At 39.9% G+C, this 19,223-nt stretch overlaps 1 protein-coding gene across 1 annotated transcript in view; it reads right to left on the bottom strand.

The window, feature by feature from the left end:
- Positions 1-19,223, bottom strand: part of LOC124623192 (DNA-dependent protein kinase catalytic subunit-like) — a 565,210-nt gene that overhangs the window by 269,124 nt on the left and 276,863 nt on the right. Inside the window, exon 25 of the mRNA XM_047149022.1 lies at positions 16,424-16,654. Within this exon, the coding sequence (XP_047004978.1) occupies positions 16,424-16,654 (231 nt within the window). The remainder of the gene's footprint in view (positions 1-16,423; positions 16,655-19,223) is intronic.

The following is a 19,223-nucleotide window of genomic DNA, read 5'->3' as shown; positions in this document are numbered from 1 at the left end:
TTATTGCTACGCATGGTGGATATGTGGAAAATATCGTACTATAGAGTTTCCCAGACCACAGCGCCATCTGTTGTTGAAACTTGTAACTACTGTAATTTCGAAAGTTTGTCTGCCTGAAAATGTACTGTTGTCCCAAGCATATTGCAACAAACGGTGTATTTCTATCGCTGCTCGTTTCGTTTTTATTGCTGTTTCAAATATACCGGTCATTTTTGAAACACCCTGTACATACAGTATGTACAAGGAAAGATTACACAGCATGTTTCTCATTCAGAAATCACATTAAGTGTTCATGTTTGAGAACACTGTTATGCTTCAGGCAAGGAGAAAATGTCTACCATCACATTTCAGAATTCAACATCACCAAAACCATTGCCTATCAAGGCTGCATTTATAGCTCTGCAATACTGCTGCTTCCATCAATTAGTATCCCTTGACTGTCATGTGAGTATGAAATTGGCGATTTCAGGAGAGCCATAGCCAATAGCCTCTTAATAGCCCTGTCCTAGTGCCCCAAGTGATTAGCGCCGGGGCAGACAGACATAATATTCACTTAGCCATGCAGGGTAGAACAGCCAAATCACGAATCTCGGATCAGGATATTTGCAGGAAGATAAGTATCCACATGGACAGTAATATATCATCTGTAGTACCACAGACTGTTGGTACGGCGAGCATTGTGGTGGTTTGCTTTGATAGGACAGCAGTGGGGTGCACTGACTGTGATGCTCTCAACATTACTTGAAACAAGAGTGACACTGTACTGACTTTTCAGTTGATTTGCAGGTTTGCATGCAACATCATGTAGGTATCCATGTGTGGAGGCACTAAGAAGAAGAACATTTCCAGACTTCATTCACTATGGCTGTGCCCTATATTGCAACAAAATAACAAAAAGACTACACATTACCCATATTGTCCCTTCCTACCTCAATATAGGTGGTGTTCAACTGTCGCCCTGTCCAACACCTTCTCCAGATTTCTCACCCACTTGAAACAGCTAGCCGCAGGATGCCAAGAGTGTCACATGTAATCGCTCACCAGTCATCACAATTAATTGTATTTGACAAAGAGCTGAAGCAGCACGGAATGACATTACCATGACTGTCATCCAAGGACAGTTTCACTATGTCCAGCCCAGTTAGGACTATGGCGGCAAGATATGGCAGCTCTGTGTACTAAATTTCTTCCCTGTATATACTTGAATCACATACAAATTTAATCATGTATTTTTCCTACTATACTATTATATACATAATAAAAATCTTGTTATTTGTTATTTTTCCTGGTGTTACCATTTTAATGACCAGCAGTGTAGAAGTACAGTTTCCACACTATATAAATTTAGCTTGATGGGTGATTGTCTGCAAAATTCTGCAATTCTCTCTGCTCGAAACTTTTTGAAATTGACAGATTCATCTTAATTTGGGCTAACCAACTTCTGAATAACGTGTTTACTCTGCGACTAAATGTTACACTTGACTGAAATTCTTTATTTGTAGATATGGAGCTTATCTATCTAGGATGAACAAGCAAATTGCTACATTCCGGTGAATAGCTGGACCAGAATGCCTAACACAATAGCAAAATTGTTCCTGAACATGAGAATATTAGGGAAATGAAAGTAGCTAATTACTACTGTAACCAGGAATGACAGTAAGCAAGACCAGAACAAAAAGGATGAAACATACAAAAGCATATTAAATTCACAAGTGAAAAAATAAAACACCTCACAGAAAAACCATAAGAACATATAAAAACTCAGTGCCCCTGGCGACTGGTGCGGAAGCTACTCGACAGCAGCGATTCACTTTTCACATCCCACACACAACACTACACCACAAAATACAAATAATGGCTCTGGTTGGTGGGATTCTTGACCGATGACTGTGACAATGACATGCAAAAAGTGTAGCAGACAATACATCAGCCTTTTCGGTGGACACACAACGTCGTCCTGGAAACAGGCAGGAAAATGCATGTGGCAGCCAGAACGGGTCATGCATGCTCGTTGTCCTTCTGGGTCAACCAGTTATTGCACCTGTGGTAAAGATTGTGGTGCTTGTTGTGGAAGATGCAGAGGTCTTGATGCTGCTGTAGATGGTGCCGCTTTGTTGGAAATGTATGCAGGCTTGATGCAGCTGAGTGAAATGTTTGTGGACTTGCCATTTACCACTACGTTCAGAGTTGACGTACCACTTCTTAATACATGGTACAGTTCGGTGTACGGGCATTGTAATGATGGCTTGATATCGTCTGTTCAGAGCATTAAGTGCAAATGGCTGCCTTAGTTGTGATGCACATAAATGGTTGACATGTCTTATCTGGCAGCTTTGGGAGATAGGATCTCTGCGATGTGGTCTCTTAACCAATGCAGGAATCTGGCTGGTCTGTATTGATATTTATAGAGAAATGGCATCAACAAATTCTCCAGGAACATGCCACGTTTCACCATAGACCAGTTCTGCAGCTGAGTAGTCCATGCCTAGATTGTACACAGTTCGACCAAGAAGATTATAGTATGAGCAGGTGTCCAAGAAGTTCCACTACACATATGGACTTGTGGTCTTGTGGTATCTGTACCCGCAGAACTTTAACAACTCAGTGAACAAATCTAATTCTGATGGCTGGCCATGGAAGTTGCATCACTGATGAAACTCTGGAACTCTTGCTCACCTTGCTGAGTCTTGGCCAGTTACAGAAAATCTGTAGGTCTCGACAATCTGTTGACACACAACAGGCAGTCAGCCACTACACCGGTAATGCCAGAAATGTGTTTATGTCTGTACTACATTGGCTGATATGCTCAAGATGATTGTATTGTTAAGAAGGGCAGTTGTTGCTGTTCCACTTGGATGTGTAGATTAATGGCTTGTGATCCATGTAGATCACAGATACTCTCACTTCAATCTGTGGCTAAAAGTATTTCAACATTTTGTACACAGCCTGGTGTTTGCAATCGTAAGCACAGCACCCCTGCTGTGACACTGACAATTTATTCAAGAAGTACACAAGTAGTTACTGTGAACAATCCAACAATTACTGCAATGCCCTGCCAATAGCAGTTTGGCTTATGTGCACCATCAATGCCAACCTCGTGTCAAGCTTGGGGTGCATGAGGAGTGCTGTGTTTGCCATATTTTGCTTTGCAGCCCTGAAAGGGTAGCACATCAGCTCAGTCTATGCAATGGGGTACTGCATCTAACCTTTGGACTGGTGTATTCCACATTTAATGGTTCCTGCAGTTCTACTGCACATGGTAGATGGTGGTGGTAGAAGTTCAACATCCCCAGGAACAGGGATACTTTCTTAATTGTGGCTGGCCTTGTTATCAGAAGAATGGCTTCAACATTTTCGGTTAATGGTACGGATCCTGCAGACAATAGTCAGTGGCCTAGGAATGTGTTTTTGGGTTACCTTTACATTTACTTGTCCATGATTAACACCACAACGTACAGTTCCAAACATTTTAGTACCTCCTGAAGCTGCTGGTGGTGTTGCTCCTTCATGGTCAAAAACACTACTACATCATCAAAGCAGACAAAGGAAAATGGCAGGCCTTGCAGGACGGAATCGATAAGACTTTGCCAGGTTTGAGCAGCGTTCTGTGAACCAAAAGTCATGAACTTGCTTTCAAAAAGTCAAAACAGAGTAATGATTGACATTTTTGGGTTGTCTTCCTCTGCCACAGGAATCCTTGTACAAGCTTAAGTGCAGTCCAAACACTGAATATTGTTGGTCCACATAATGCATAATTGTGGTCTTGCAACAACGGCACAGGGTAGCAGGGTAGCACACAGTTCTAGAGCTGAGCTTGAGATAATCGCTGCATAAATGCCCAGCTGCTCCTTTTTGGGAACGAGGTGTAGAACAGACTACCTTGACTGTTCAGTTATTTCTACTTCAAGCATTGTGTCAAAGTCGGCTATTGCAATGGCCAAGCAATCACGTGCCACACACCTTTGACTGGAGGTCTATTCAAAGCTGAGGATCGACTTATCAGAGAGAGGTGTACTCTTCCAATGAAATCCTGCAGCTGTCAGTCCAGTAAAGCTGTCGACCAGCCAAGCATTGGATATATCCAACAAGAGGTGATAATGTGCTGAGAAATTAGCTCCTATAATTGCCTTCGTGATGGTGAAGTCTCTGCTGGATGAGCGACATAATTTCAAATTAAATTTGATCCCCGGTATTCTGTACATATACATGGACGAGTTATTAACAGTGGTTAAACAGAATGCCATAAACGGTCTGCAGCAGAGGAATGGAGTTTGAGATAAGATGATAAAATGTGAACCCGTGTCTATCGGGTAATTCTGGGCAGAACAGGTGTCGTGACTTTGTGGGACACTCTAGGGCACCTATGACTGTCCACCACTGGTGTTTGTGAAGAAGCAGAGTGCTGTACATTCCCGTGTCTGCTCACCAAATATATGGGGGTACCAGCACAAGGGTTGTTCCATGTCAGACAATGTGGCATTGGTCAACAAATGGCTCCTGGATCTCTTGCAGTTACACCCTCTACCTTTGCCGGTACCACCTTGTGACAGCAGAGTACCGATCTGCAGACATAATAACTCTACTTTTGTTGCCAAGGAGTCAAAATCTGTGTGCACAACTGTTGCTGCCACTACCATACTACTGCCCGGCACTGTCTCCACATTAACCTGAGCAGGTGCAAATGGCCTCTTGGATTTGATCTGCAGGCTCAGTCATGGCATCCAGTAACACCTCTGTTTCTGACACCATGATAGCTTTGATCTGCGGCAGAAGTCAACTGCTCCACATGGTGCATAGTAACTTGTCTAAAACTGTAACTGTCTCTACAATGCTCTGTAAATGTCATAGATTTTGTGGTGGTTTGCGATCACCTCTTGTGTCAGTATTTGTTGTATTCAATTTTCTTGAGATGCTGTGAGCCTCTGGATTAATTACAATTTAAGCTTTTCTAATGAGACATTCTTTGCAGGCACAGTAATGACATCTTTGATTTCTACAGCGAAACAGTGGTCAAGCTGGCTCATGCTAAGGGCAAATTACATGGAGTCAGTCATGATTCCTGCATAGCAAAAGTTTGCTTCTACCTGGGCAAATCACAGTACCAGTTTGTTAGGCCACAAGGAGGCAAATGGACCACTAGTCTGGACACTCTTGGCTCATTGGTAATCTTGTGGACTAGTAAAATCCAGTGGTGGTTTAGTCCTCTTCAGCTCATATCACAATGGGATCACCACTTGTCGGGTTCAGCTTAATTTGGGCTGATCAATTTGGGCTGACCAACAGCAGAACAACATGTTCACTCTGAGACTAGAGATTGTACTTGATTGAAATGCTTTATCTATGAATAATGGTGCTTAATTATATACAAAAACAAGTAAGCTGTTACAACCTGACAAGGTTGACAGCAAAATCATTCCAGCGTCTGAGTACATTCGTAACATGAGGTAGATAATTACTACAGTAACTACGATTGACAGTACGCAGAAACAAAACAAAAAACATGGGATGAATGAAAACATATAAAATTCATACACCAAAGAATAAACAGCATGAAGAAAAACCATAAGAATTTATACAGGGTGTTACAAAAAGGTACGGCCAAACTTTCAGGAAACATTCCTCACACACAAATAAAGAAAAGATGTTATGTGGACATGTGTCCGGAAATGCTTAATTTCCATGTTAGAGCTCATTTTAGTTTCGTCAGTATGTACTGTACTTCCTCCATTCACCGCCATGATTTCATACGGGATACTCTACCTGTGCTGCTAGAACATGTGCCTTTACAAGTACGACAACATGTGGTTCATGCACGATGGAGCTCCTGCACATTTCAGTCGAAGTGTTCGTACGCATCTCAACAACAGATTCGGTGACTGATGGATTGGTAGAGGCAGACCAATTCCATGGCCTCCACGCTCTCCTGACCTCAACCCTCTTGACTTTCATTTATGGGAGCATTTGAAAGCTCTTGTCTAAGCAACCCCGGTACCAAATGTAGAGACTTTTCATGCTCGTATTGTGGACGGCTGTGATACAATATGCCATTCTCCAGGGCTGCATCAGCACATCAGGGATTCCATGCGACGGAGGGTGGATGCATGTATCCTCGCTAACGGAGGACATTTTGAACATTTCCTGTAACAAAGTGTTTGAAGTCACACTGGTACGTTCTGTTGCTGTGTGTTTCCATTCCATGATTAATGTGATTTGAAGAGAAGTAATAAAATGAGCTTTAACATGGAAAGTAAGCGTTTCTGGACACATGTTCACATAACATATTTTCTTTCTTTGTGTGTGAGGAATGTTTCCTGAAAGTTTGGCCGTACCTTTTTGTAACACCCTGTATATAAAAACAAATTGCCCCGGCAGCTGATTGGAAGCTGCTTGACAGCCGCGATTTACTTGTCACCGTGCACACATGACACTACACCACAGAATACAAATAACGCACCTGGTTGGCACTGAAGGCCGCAACCATAACATGCAACAAACGTACCAGATGCTAGAAAATCATGATACAGGTGTAATCTATTTTAAAACTTAAGGAGTTATAAAAGTATGGTTATACCTCTGGGAGTAAGCTCTTAACAGCATTTCAGCAACAATCATTGTTAGAAACTTCCTGGCAGATTAAAACTGTGTGCCAGACCGAGACTCGAACTTGGGACATTTGCCTTTAGTGGGCATGTGCCCTACCGACTGAGCTACCCAAGCACAACTCACGCCCTGTCCTCACAGGAGACGAGGTACTGGTGGAATTAAAGCTGTGAGGACGGGGCATGAGTCGTGCTTGGGTAGCTCGGTCGGTAGAGCACTTGCCTGCGAAAGGCAAAGATCCCGAGTTCGAGTTTCGTTGCGGCACACAGTTTTAATCTGCCAGGCAGTTTCATATCGGTGCACACTCCGCTGTAGAGTGAAAATTTCATTGTATCATTGTCAGAGTTAGTCATCAATTTAATATATTTTTCACGAAGCTATCGTCAGCAAATTTTTTGATACCTGGTAGCCAATCAGTGAGTTATTTATTATTCAGATACACCAAACAGTTCTGTCTGCTGCAGTAATACATTTAGTATGGTATGGAATAACTGCTGAATGGGTGGCCACTAATTTGGACAAGTGGTTAAAGGAAGGATGGAAGATTAGGATTTAATGCCCCATTGACATGAGGTCATTGGAGAAGGAGCACAAACTCTGATTGTTTCAAGGATAGCGAAGGAAATCAGCTGTGGCCTTTCGATGGAACCATCCTGGCATTTAATTGGAGCAACTTAGGGAAATCATGGAAAACCTAAATCTGGATGGCTGATTGCAGGTTTGAAGCATTGTCCTCTCAAATGCAATCACATTGTGCCACCTCACTTGGTAAAAGTGCTTGATACTGTGCTCTGAGAAATAAATATCTTTAACATTTTGATAGGAAAAATCTCTAGCTTGTAGTAAAATGTTCAGTTTTCTTTGTACACTTTAGTGCACTTGCTTTTCTAACTGTTGTATCAACAAGGAAATACTGTGTAACAGTGGAGGTAAATTTCTAATTCATCTACAGAATTAAGTAGTAGACTTTTGGCAACATTTTGTAGAAATTTTAGGTTATTGGAAACAGATTCTATGGAGTGACTGCATTTTTTATTTATTGAAAGTATATATATGATATTTTAATCTTTTATTAGTAATTACTTATTGACGAAAACATCTATATTCTTCCTGTCACAACTGACATAGTAACTATATCCATTACAGAACCAAGCTACACAAATCATGGCCACTAATTGTTGACATTTTAAGGATTAAATAAGTTGACAATATTGATGTTGTGGTCTTCAGTCCTGAGACTGGTTTGATGCAGCTCTCCATGCTATTCTATCCTGTGCAAGCTGCTTCATCTCCCAGTACGTACTGCAGCCTACATCCTTCTGAATCTGCTTAGCGTATTCATCTCTTGGTCTCCCTCTACGGTTTTTACCCCCCACGCTGCCCTCCAATAGTAAATTGGTGATCCCTTGATGCCTCAGAATATGTCCTACCAACTGATCCCTTCTTCTAGTCAAGTTGTGCCACAAATTCCTCTTCTCCCTAATTCTATTCAATACCTCCTCATTAGTAATGTGATCTACCCATCTAATCTTCAGCATTCTTCTGTAGCACCACATTTTGAAAGCTTCTATTCTCTTCTTGTCCAAACTATTTATCGTCCATGTTTCACTTCCATACATGGCTACACTCCATTCAAATATTTTCAGAAATGACTTCCTGACACTTAAATCTATACTCGATGCTAACAAATTTCTCTTCTTCAGAAACACTTTCCTTGCCATTGTCAGTCTACATTTTATATCCTCTCTACTTCGACCATCGTTACTTTGCTCCCCAAATAGCAAAACTCCTTTACTACTTTAAGTGTCTCATTTCCTAATCTAATTCCCTCAGCATCACCCAATTTAATTTGACTACATTCCATTATCCTCGTTTTGCTTTTGTTGATGTTCATCTTATATCATCCTTTCAAGACATTGTCCATTCCGTTCAACTGCTCTTCCAAGTCCTTTGCTGTCTCTGACAAAATTACAATGTCATCGGCGAACCTCAAAGTTTTTATTTCTTCTCCATGGATTTTAATACCTACTAGGAATTTTTCTTTTATTTCCTTCACTGCTTGCTCAATATACAGATTGAATAACATGGGAGAGATGCTACAACCCTATCTCACTCCCTTCCCAACCACTGCTTCCCTTTCATGCCCCTCGACTCTTACAACTGCCCTCTGGTTTCCGTACAAATTGTAAATAGCCTTTCGCTCCCTGTATTTTACCCCTGCCACCTTCAGAATTTGAAAGCGAGTATTCCAGTCAACATTGTCAAAAGCTTTCTCTAAGTCTACAAATGCTATAAACATAGGTTTGCCTTTCCTTAATATAGCTTCTAAAATAAGTCGTAGGGTCAGTATTGCCTCAAGTGTTCCAATATTTCTACGAAATCCAAACTGATCTTCACTGAGGTCGGCTTCTACCAATTTTTCCATTCGTCTGTAAAGAATTCATGCTAGTATTTTGCAGCCGTGACTTATTAAACTGATAGTTCGGTAATTTTCACATCTGTCAATACCTGCTTTCTTTGGGATTGAAATTATTATATTCTTCTTGAAGTCTGAGAGTATTTTGCCTGTCTCATGCATCTTGCTCACCAGATGGTAGAGTTATGTCAGGACTGGCTCTCCCAAGGCTACCAGTAGTTCTAATGGAATGTTGTTTACTCCTGGGGCCATGTTTCGACTTAGGTCTTTCAGTGCTCTGTCAAACACTTGACACAGTATCATATCTCCCATTTGATCTTCATCTACATCCTCTTCCATTTCCATAATATTGTCCTCAAGTACATCACCCTTGTATAGACCCTCTATATACTCCTTCCACCTTTCTGCTTTCCCTTCTTTGCTTAGAACTGGGTTTTCATCTGAGCTCTTGATATTCATGCAAGTGGTTCTCTCATCTCCAACGATCTCTTTAATTTTCCTGTAGGCTGTATCTATCTTACCCCTAGTGAGATAAGCCTCTACATCCTTACATTTGTCCTGTAGCCATGCCTGCTTAGCCATTTTGCACTTCTTGTAGATCTCATTCTTGAGACGTTTGTATTTCTTTTTGCCTGCTTCATTTACTGCATTTTTATATTTTCTTTTTCATCAATTAAATTCAATATTTCTTCTGTCACCCAAGGATTTCTACTAGCCCTTGTCTTTTTACCTACTTGATCCTCTGCTGCCTTCACTACTTCGTCACTCAAAGCTACCCATTCTTATTCTACTGTATTTCTTTCCCCCATTCTTGTCAATTGTTCCCTTATGCTCTCCCTGAAACTCTGTACAACTTCTGGTTTAGTCAGTTTATCCAGGCCCCATCTCCTTTAATTCCCACTTTTTTGCAGTTTCTTCAGTTTTAATCTACAGTTCACAAACAATAGATTGTGGTCAGAGTCCACATTTGCCACTGGAAATGTCTTACAATTTAAAACCTGGTTCCTAAATCTCTGCCTTACCATTATATAATCATCTGATACCTTTTAGTATCTCCAGGGTTCTTCCATGTATACAACCTTCTTTTATGATTCTTGAACCAAGCGTTAGCTATGATTAAGTTATGCTCTGAGCAAAATTCTACCAGGCGGCTTCCTCTTTCATTTCTTAGCCCCAATCCATATTCACCTACTATGTTTCCTTCTCTCCCTTTTCCTACTCTCGAATTCCAGTCACCCACGACTATTAAATTTTCGTCTCCCTTCACTACCTGAATAATTTCTTTTACCTCATCATACATTTCATCAATTTCTTTGTCATCTGCAGACCTAGTTGGCATATACACTTGTACTACTGTAGTAGGCATGGGCTTTGTGTCTATCTTGGCCACAATAATGCATTCACTATGCTGTTTGTAGTAGCTTACCTGCATTCCTATTATTTTATTCATTATTAAACCTACTCCTGCATTACCCCTATTTCATTTTGTATTTATAACCCTGTATTCACCTGACCAATAGTCTTGTTCCTCCTGCCACCAAACTTCGCTAATTCCCACTATACCGAACTTTAACCTATCCATTTCCCTTTTTAAATTTTCTAACCTACCTGCCCGATTAAGCGATCTGACATTCCACACTCCAATCCGTAGAATGCCAGTTTTCTTTCTCCTGATAACAATGTCCTCCTGAGAATATTATGTTACTTGTAAAATCACATATCTAGTCTAAGTCAAAGTTTTAATGACTGGCTAATTATTCTGTATTCTGCAACTGGTGACAGGAGTGTCTCAATGTATACACTGTTCACTTGGTTGCTGGGGTCTTTCTTTTTTAACTGTTTTCAGTTTGCACATGTTTCGTGTAAGTCCCTGCAGATGACAGTTTGTATCTAGACTTACGTCATTAATAGAATGACTAGTGTTCCTGTTGTACCTAATGGGCCTATTATTTACACTGTATGTAAATACGACACAAAAAGTAAAAGTGCTATGAATCGAGTTGTAATGACAGGCCAGTATTTGTTGTAAATGGTGTCTTGACTGAGCCATCTTTGTGTACGATATCTTAATGCATGTCCTCTCATAGACTACCCAATGCTCAATTTTAATGTCAATAGTTTATCGTTTTTTGTTGTTGTGTACTACTTTTATATTCTGTACTGTCATTGATATTGTTACTATTGTATTAAATGCACTTCTGTATATAATTATGAGTACACTCCAAGTAAAAAAAATTGTAATAAGCCACACTTTTTGCATCTTTGACTAGACATCAGAAAATACTGATCTTCAGAAAATATTGATCTTCATATCTTTAATTACAAGGATGCCACCAGTAATTGTAATAATCTTTGCACAACACATGTTACACAAAATTCCCCTAAGAGGGCACTTTGGATCTAGTTCAGATCTTCATGGTTTATTTCTTTACCAAGCTTCTCTTACAGTTCTTTTACTATATTTTATGAAAGTCTGTTTTTATAATTACATCAATGTGATCATAATCCAAATATTTCACACTAAAATGTACTTTTACTGATTTTATTCATATTTGATGACCACTGGCTATCACTGGTGTAATGCCGGAGATGGAGTGGAGAGCTGTTGCTCTTTATGCAATGGCAACTGCAAGTCATGCAGCAGTTGTTCTTCATATCAGGCAAGAGCAGTTAGTGCAGGTGTACAAATAAAATGTGTTTAGGATACATCTGATCGATGACTTATTTTTCACAGTTCTACAGCGAACACTATTACAACTTTTTGACCTGACATATAACCTGCATGGGAAGAGATTCCCTATGAACATATCCAGGGACTCTGACTCCATGCCATAGCCTCTAGAACTTCTGACTGCATCATTAATACATTCCAACACTCTAAGAATTCTCAAAGTCTGATATCGTGCAGAATGCTGTAACCCTAATAATTTGTGTATAAAGTTGTCAATTATAAAGACCTGCATGTGATGTGTTCATGGTACTCTTACTGCATTCAGTCTCTTGTAGTAATGGTGTATTTTTCTTTATTCAATGCTTTTGTAAATATTTGTTGTTAGGCAGTGGGAGCAATTTGTGTGACAAACTCTACAGTAGAACATCCTACATACACCTGATTGTATCACAAATTGTACACAGCAAATAAGAGTAACAGTTTCAATCCATTGACACTTTTTTCAAAAACTATCAAGCACAAAAAAGACATTAAAACAACAAGCTACAAATGACAATGGAGAAAAAGGCTACACTTTAAGTGCACATAATTGAGGCAACAGCAACTCAGATAATTAATCTCAGTATTGAAGCAAGGTATTGAGGTAAAAAACTGCCCTCTCCTTTCACAAACCCTCTCGTCATTTGAAACTAACTTTTAGAGATTGAAGAATGCACATATTTCATTATATTTACTGTAGTCCAGTTAAAATTACTTGATAGTTGACATATTTGTCTTGCTGCTAAAGTGTTGCCACGTCAGCTGCCAGTTACCATTCAGTTATAGGTAACAAACAAAGACAACAGGTCACTTCACGTCACAAATGCTGCTTGTATGTAATGTGGGGCAATGTTGGAAGTGGCCACCACAAGGCATGTCTGAAATGCAAGAAGCTCTGTTAACAGCTAATTTCAAGTGAGCAATGACTGAACTGCAGCAGATGAGACTGAATAGCCCTGAATTTAAACTCACGTCCCAAGCTAACCACAATGAGTAATGTGCAATGTCACCACTCTGCGACCCAACTAAAATTACCACTTTGTTCCCAGTGATTAAAGCTAGCCTGTATGAGCAAAATAAAGACAGAAAAGAATTAGTTTCATTGCTAAAAGCGAACAGTAATTTTTCACACTCATTGGTCACCTGAAACTATCCTCACACTGGATACATGAGCTATTGTGTTACCAACCAATGAACATTTGTCCTTGGTTGGTTTCAGATTTCAGGCAAGACAGGCAGGTCCCTGATGAAAAAAAAGAATGATACGAAGAAAGATAAGAGTAAACAAAAGTGTTAATATGATGATGAAAGATAAATGGCACACAATTATAAATAAAAGAAATACATTTAAACCAATTTATTCAATAAAAATAATAACCAAACTGTTATGATTAGTTTCAGAAATAAAAAAAATTAACACATTTGATGAGTTTTGAACTTGTGCCCTTTTATATGTCAGGTTAATAAGCTATCTGTTGTGCCATGTTCCAACAGTGCATCATGTAAGTATATTTATGACTGTGGTGACACAGTTGCCACGATGAACTGTCGTCTTTAAAAATTCAGCCTCCTAATGTCATCTACATCTACATCTACATTGATACTCCGCAAGCCACCCAACGGTGTGTGGCGGAGGGCACTTTACGTGCCACTGTCATTACCTCCCTTTCCTGTTCCAGTCGCGTATGGTTCGCGGGAAGAACGACTGTCTGAAAGCCTCCGTGCGCGCTCTAATCTCTCTAATTTTACATTCGTGATCTCCTCGGGAAGTATAAGTAGGGGGAAGCAATATATTCGATACCTCATCCAGAAACGCACCCTCTCGAAACCTGGCGAGCAAGCTACACCGCGATGCAGAGCGCCTCTCTTGCAGAGTCTGCCACTTGAGTTTATTAAACATCTCCGTAACGCTATCACGGTTACCAAATAACCCAGTGACGAAACGCGCCGCTCTTCTTTGGATCTTCTCTATCTCCTCCGTCAACCCGACCTGGTACGGATCCCACACTGATGAGCAATACTCAAGTATAGGTCGAACGAGTGTTTTGTAAGCCACCTCCTTTGTTGATGGACTACATTTTCTAAGCACTCTCCCAATGAATCTCAACCTGGTACCCGCCTTACCAACAATTAGTTTTATATGATCATTCCACTTCAAATCGTTCCGTACGCATACTCCCAGATATTTTACAGAGGTAACTGCTACCAGTGTTTGTTCCGCTATCATATAATCATACAATAAAGGATCCTTCTTTCTATGTATTCGCAATACATTACATTTGTCTATGTTAAGGGTCAGTTGCCACTCCCTGCACCAAGTGCCTATCCGCTGCAGATCTTCCTGTATTTCGCTACAATTTTCTAATGCAGCAACTTCTCTGTATACTACAGCATCATCCGCGAAAAGCCGCATGGAACTTCCGACACTATCTACTAAGTCATTTATATATATTGTGAAAAGCAATGGTCCCATAACACTCCCCTGTGGCACGCCAGAGGTTACTTTAACGTCTGTAGACGTCTCTCCATTGATAACAACATGCTGTGTTCTGTTTGCTAAAAACTCTTCAATCCAGCCACACAGCTAGTCTGATATTCCGTAGGCTCTTACTTTGTTTATCAGGCGACAGTGCGGAACTGTATCGAACGCCTTCCGGAAGTCAAGAAAAATAGCATCTACCTGGGAGCCTGTATCTAATATTTTCTGGGTCTCATGAACAAATAAGGCGAGTTGGGTCTCACACGATCGCTGTTTCCGGAATCCATGTTGATTCCTACATAGTAGATTCTGGGTTTCCAGAAATGACATGATACGCGAGCAAAAAACATGTTCTAAAATTCTACAAGAGATCGACGTAAGAGATATAGGTCTATAGTTTTGCGCATCTGCTCGACGACCCTTCTTGAAGACTGGGACTATCTGTGCTCTTTTCCAATCATTTGGAACCCTCCGTTCCTCTAGAGACTTGCGGTACACGGCTGTTAGAAGGGGGGCAAGTTCTTTCGCGTACTCTGTGTAGAATCGAATTGGTATCCCGTCAGGTCCAGTGGGCTTTCCTCTATTGAGTGATTCCAGTTGCTTTTCTATTCCTTGGACACTTATTTCGATGTCAGCCATTTTTTAGTTTGTGCGAGGATTTAGAGAAGGAACTGCAGTGCGGTCTTCCTCTGTGAAACAGCTTTGGAAAAAGGTGTTTAGTATTTCAGCTTTACGCGAGTCATCCTCTGTTTCAATGCCATCATCATCCCGTAGTGTCTGGATATGCTGTTTCGAGCCACTTACTGATTTAACGTAAGACCAGAACTTCCTAGGATTTTCTGTCAAGTCGGTACATAGAATTTTACTTTCGAATTCAATGAACGCTTCACGCATAGCCCTCCTTACGCTAACTTTGACATCGTTTAGCTTCTGTTTGTCTGAGAGGTTTTGGCTGCGTTTAAACTTGGAGTGGAGCTCTCTTTGCTTTCGCAGTAGTTTCCTAACTTTGTTGTTGTACCACGGTGGGTTTTTCCCGTCCCTCACAGTTTTACTCGGCACGTACCTGTCTAAAACGCATTTTACGATTGCCTTGAACTTTTTCCATAAACACTCAACATTGTCAGTGTCGGAACAGAAATTTTCGTTTTGATCTGTTAGGTAGTCTGAAATCTGCCTTCTATTACTCTTGCTAAACAGATAAACCTTCCTCCCTTTTTTTATATTCCTATTGACTTCCATATTCAGGGATGCTGCAACGGCCTTATGATCACTGATTCCCTGCTCTGTACATACAAATTCGAAAAGTTCGGGTCTGTTTGTTATCAGTAGGTCCAATATGTTATCTCCACGAGTCGGTTCTCTGTTTAATTGCTCGAGGTAATTTTCGGATAGTGCACTCAGTATAATGTCACTCGATGCTTACCTAATGTAATCCAATCTCTGACATTATGTCACTGTGTATGTGAAGCTGAATTGCATCTTGTGCAGAAGTATAGTATATCTTATTACTGCTGTGTATGAAATGTGTGTATTTCATTGGCATTGTGTATGTGTGCGTGTGTGTGTGAGAGAGAGAGAGAGAGAGAGAGAGAGAGAGAGAGAGAGAGAGAGAGAGAGAGAGAGAGAGAGAGAGAGAGAGATTAAATATGAAATAAAGGTGGCAGACTATTGACTCTGGATCTAGACACATTAACAGAGAATGCAAGCAATTGCAATTTGGGTGTGATGTTGAGTACTCTGCGGGAAACCTGCTCTAATGCGTGAAGTGTTGCCTATCAAGTAATTTTAATCGTACTACACTGTTAAGTTTCCCTACATTCCATAACAAAATTGTAATCAAAATACATATAAAAATTTCTGTGCACAGTGGGCCAATGTTCGATTATCTTCCGATATTTGTAATAATTTTCTGTGGGCATGGACATCCTATTCCTTGAGTATGTGTTGTATTTTGCTCCAGAGTTTTGATTTTTTCTTTTGCCATTTGTCATCTTTCAATATATTTTGTCTCTATGAGCTTAGCTTTAATGCTCTCCACAAAAAGGTGGTGATTAATCAATTATGAAAGTTGAAGATCTTGACAAACTTTCCACCTTTCGATAGACCTTATTTCTAACTTTCGATTTGAGGACAATTATATTTGTTTATTTCTTTAAATATTGTGCACAAGGCCATTACAGTTCATAATAAACCACTCATCTTTAAGAATTATACTTACCTTCCCGTAAGTTTTGGTAGCAGCTTTTCTATGCTTGGAGCACATATATGACCATTATCTCCAGCTGAGAATACAATAATGGCTTTCAGGAAAACCTTATTCCCTGAGATCTCTAAAGCAGAAAGCAATTTATGAAAGCAAGTCACAAAGCAGGTCAATTCCATACTTCCTTCATGCAGTTCACTTGTTGAAAGTGGAAAATGATGAGACTGCAGATCCAAGAGAAGAGCCCTTAAAGAGCAGAAATCTGGATCAAGTACAATTGTCATAGATAAATGCAAACAGAAATTATTTGTAATTAATATTATGGCATGATGAATGTTATTCTTGAACTTAAAATGTTTAATTTATCAGTTATAGTTTGGACTACAAGTTCTGTACACACATTATGTTCTCTCGTATTCTTAAACAGTTACAATGCTATTCAGTTACAATTTTTACTTGCATAATATTTTGATGTGCCTCTTCAATATAGTATGTGTTACATGAAATAAGAACAACTCAATTTGCTTTGATTTTTGTTGCTAACTTTAATAAACTCACTCTTCTAGTCCTCAAATTCTGCAGAAACTATTTGGTGAATGGATTTCGGACACAAAAACAGTATTAAAGCAATCAAATAACCCCACAGTCAGCTGATTAAGTGCAAAACACTACTTGGGCTCCTATTACATAATAAACATTTGTACTTCATGAAATGTGTTAGATTTCTCAGTACCAGTAAAGCATATTTGGCATAAAGTGCATACTTAACATAATACACAATGAAGTTTATACAGAACCTTCAGTGAGGTGAATAGCAGCATCAATGTGTTGTGTTCACTGAACTTTCTAAAGCCACAACAACAAAAATGTGGCACTAGCATCAATGATTGTTCAGAGGAGTAAAGAAGCATACTATACACAGGGCATTAGGGGTACAAGTGCAGATATTGTAATCACTGATACCTTAATATGTACCCACTTCAGTGTGTTAGTTGTTTTTTCTCTGCATCAAACAGTCTTCTTGCAAATATGCCACGTAATTTACTACCAGATGTTTTCTGCATGGTTGTTAACTTTATCACTAAGTGACTACGCCTGTCAGTATAGAATAAATGTTTTCCATTCATGTATCCACACTCAGCACCTGACCTGCTACCCAGGGGAAATAAGCATTAATGGCTTGCTCTTGTCACATGTACTTGGAGATTCATTACTGCACAGTTTTCTGAAGACCCTAACTTTTAATAATGATTTAAGGCAGGTAGCGGATGTCATAATTTAAAATATGTTTCTGAATAAAAAGAAAAATACATTACTACTTCAGTTTTTGTTCATGGTTCCTGTTTTTCTTGTTATTTCCTTTTCTACTACTAACTTACAGTTGTTAACAAACTTTGTCTTGTTATTTCTAAACTACATCAATACTTCCTGTTGTTTACATCTTGCGCTCTTTAGCTTACATGCTCTCTAAGCTCTCCTTCATGTTATGAAGCTGTATGTTCTGATAGTGAATGTTTTGCTGCTTGCTGTGGAATAGTAATGTTGAGTTGTAGGTAGTGAAATACGTAATTTCTGTAACTATTATATTTATAGATGCCACTATTGATTCCAAATTCTTATAGATTATTAACAATGAACTCAATCAAGAAGTAGATGTAAGCATGGCTTACTCACTGTTAATATATTGGAACCCTACCTGGAATGAGTGGAGCACATTTGATCTTTCAGATAATTCAACGGTGTATGCAAACAATCTGAACATTTATACTCTCCACTACTATTTCATCTCTTACTCAATGCATTTCATGATCAATCTCCCCTTGTACAATAGCACACATTACAATCAGGTGACAAAAGTTATGGGATAGCCATATGCACATATGCAGACGGTGGAAGTATTGTGTACACCAGGTAAAAAGGGCAGGGCATTGTCAGAGCTGTCATTTGCACATAGGTGATTCTTGTGAAAAGGTCCCTGATGTGATTATGGCTGCACTACAGGAATGAAAATACTTTGACCACAGAATGGTAGTTGGAGCTAGAAACAAGGGACACACTATTTTGGAAATCGTTAGGGATTTCAATATTCCACAATCCTCAGTGTCAAGAGTGTGCCGAGAATACCCAATTTCAAGGCATTACCTCTCACCATAGGCAACACAGTGAGCGATGGCCTTCATGTAATGACCCAGAGCAACGGTGTTTGTGTAGAGTTGTCAGTTTTAGCACACAAGGAACACTGCATGAAATAACTGCAGCAAAAAGCCATGTGGGACATGCGACAACCGTAACCATTAGGGCAGTGCAGCAAAATTTGGCATCAAAGGCTATGGCAGCAGATAACTGATGCAACCTTGATGACTGGAGAACCATGCCCTGGTGAGATGAGTCCCAATTTCAGTTGGTAAGAGCTGATGGTAGGCTTCAAGTATGGCACAGACCCCACAAACCCATGAACCCAAGTTGTCAACAAGGCACTGTGCAAGCTGGTGGTGGCTCTATAAAGGAGGACAAAATCCTTTGGTCCAACTGAACTGATCATTGACTGGAAATGGTTATGTTCACCTACTTGGAAACCACCTGCAGCCATTCGTGGACTTCATGTTCCCAACAAAAACATAATTTTTATGGATGAGAGTGTACCATGTTAGCAGGTCACAATTGTTCACAAAACGTTAGAAGAACATTCTGGACAATTCAAGTGAATGATTTTGCAACCCAGATCACCTGACATGAATCCCATCAAACATTTAGGGACATGGCCGAAAGGTCAGTTCACACACAAAATCCTGTACTGGCAACACTTTCACAATTA

Source organism: Schistocerca americana, chromosome 1, assembly GCF_021461395.2.
Source record: "Schistocerca americana isolate TAMUIC-IGC-003095 chromosome 1, iqSchAmer2.1, whole genome shotgun sequence".
Classification (NCBI taxonomy): domain Eukaryota; kingdom Metazoa; phylum Arthropoda; class Insecta; order Orthoptera; family Acrididae; genus Schistocerca; species Schistocerca americana.
This window is presented reverse-complemented; position numbering and strand designations above follow the sequence as displayed.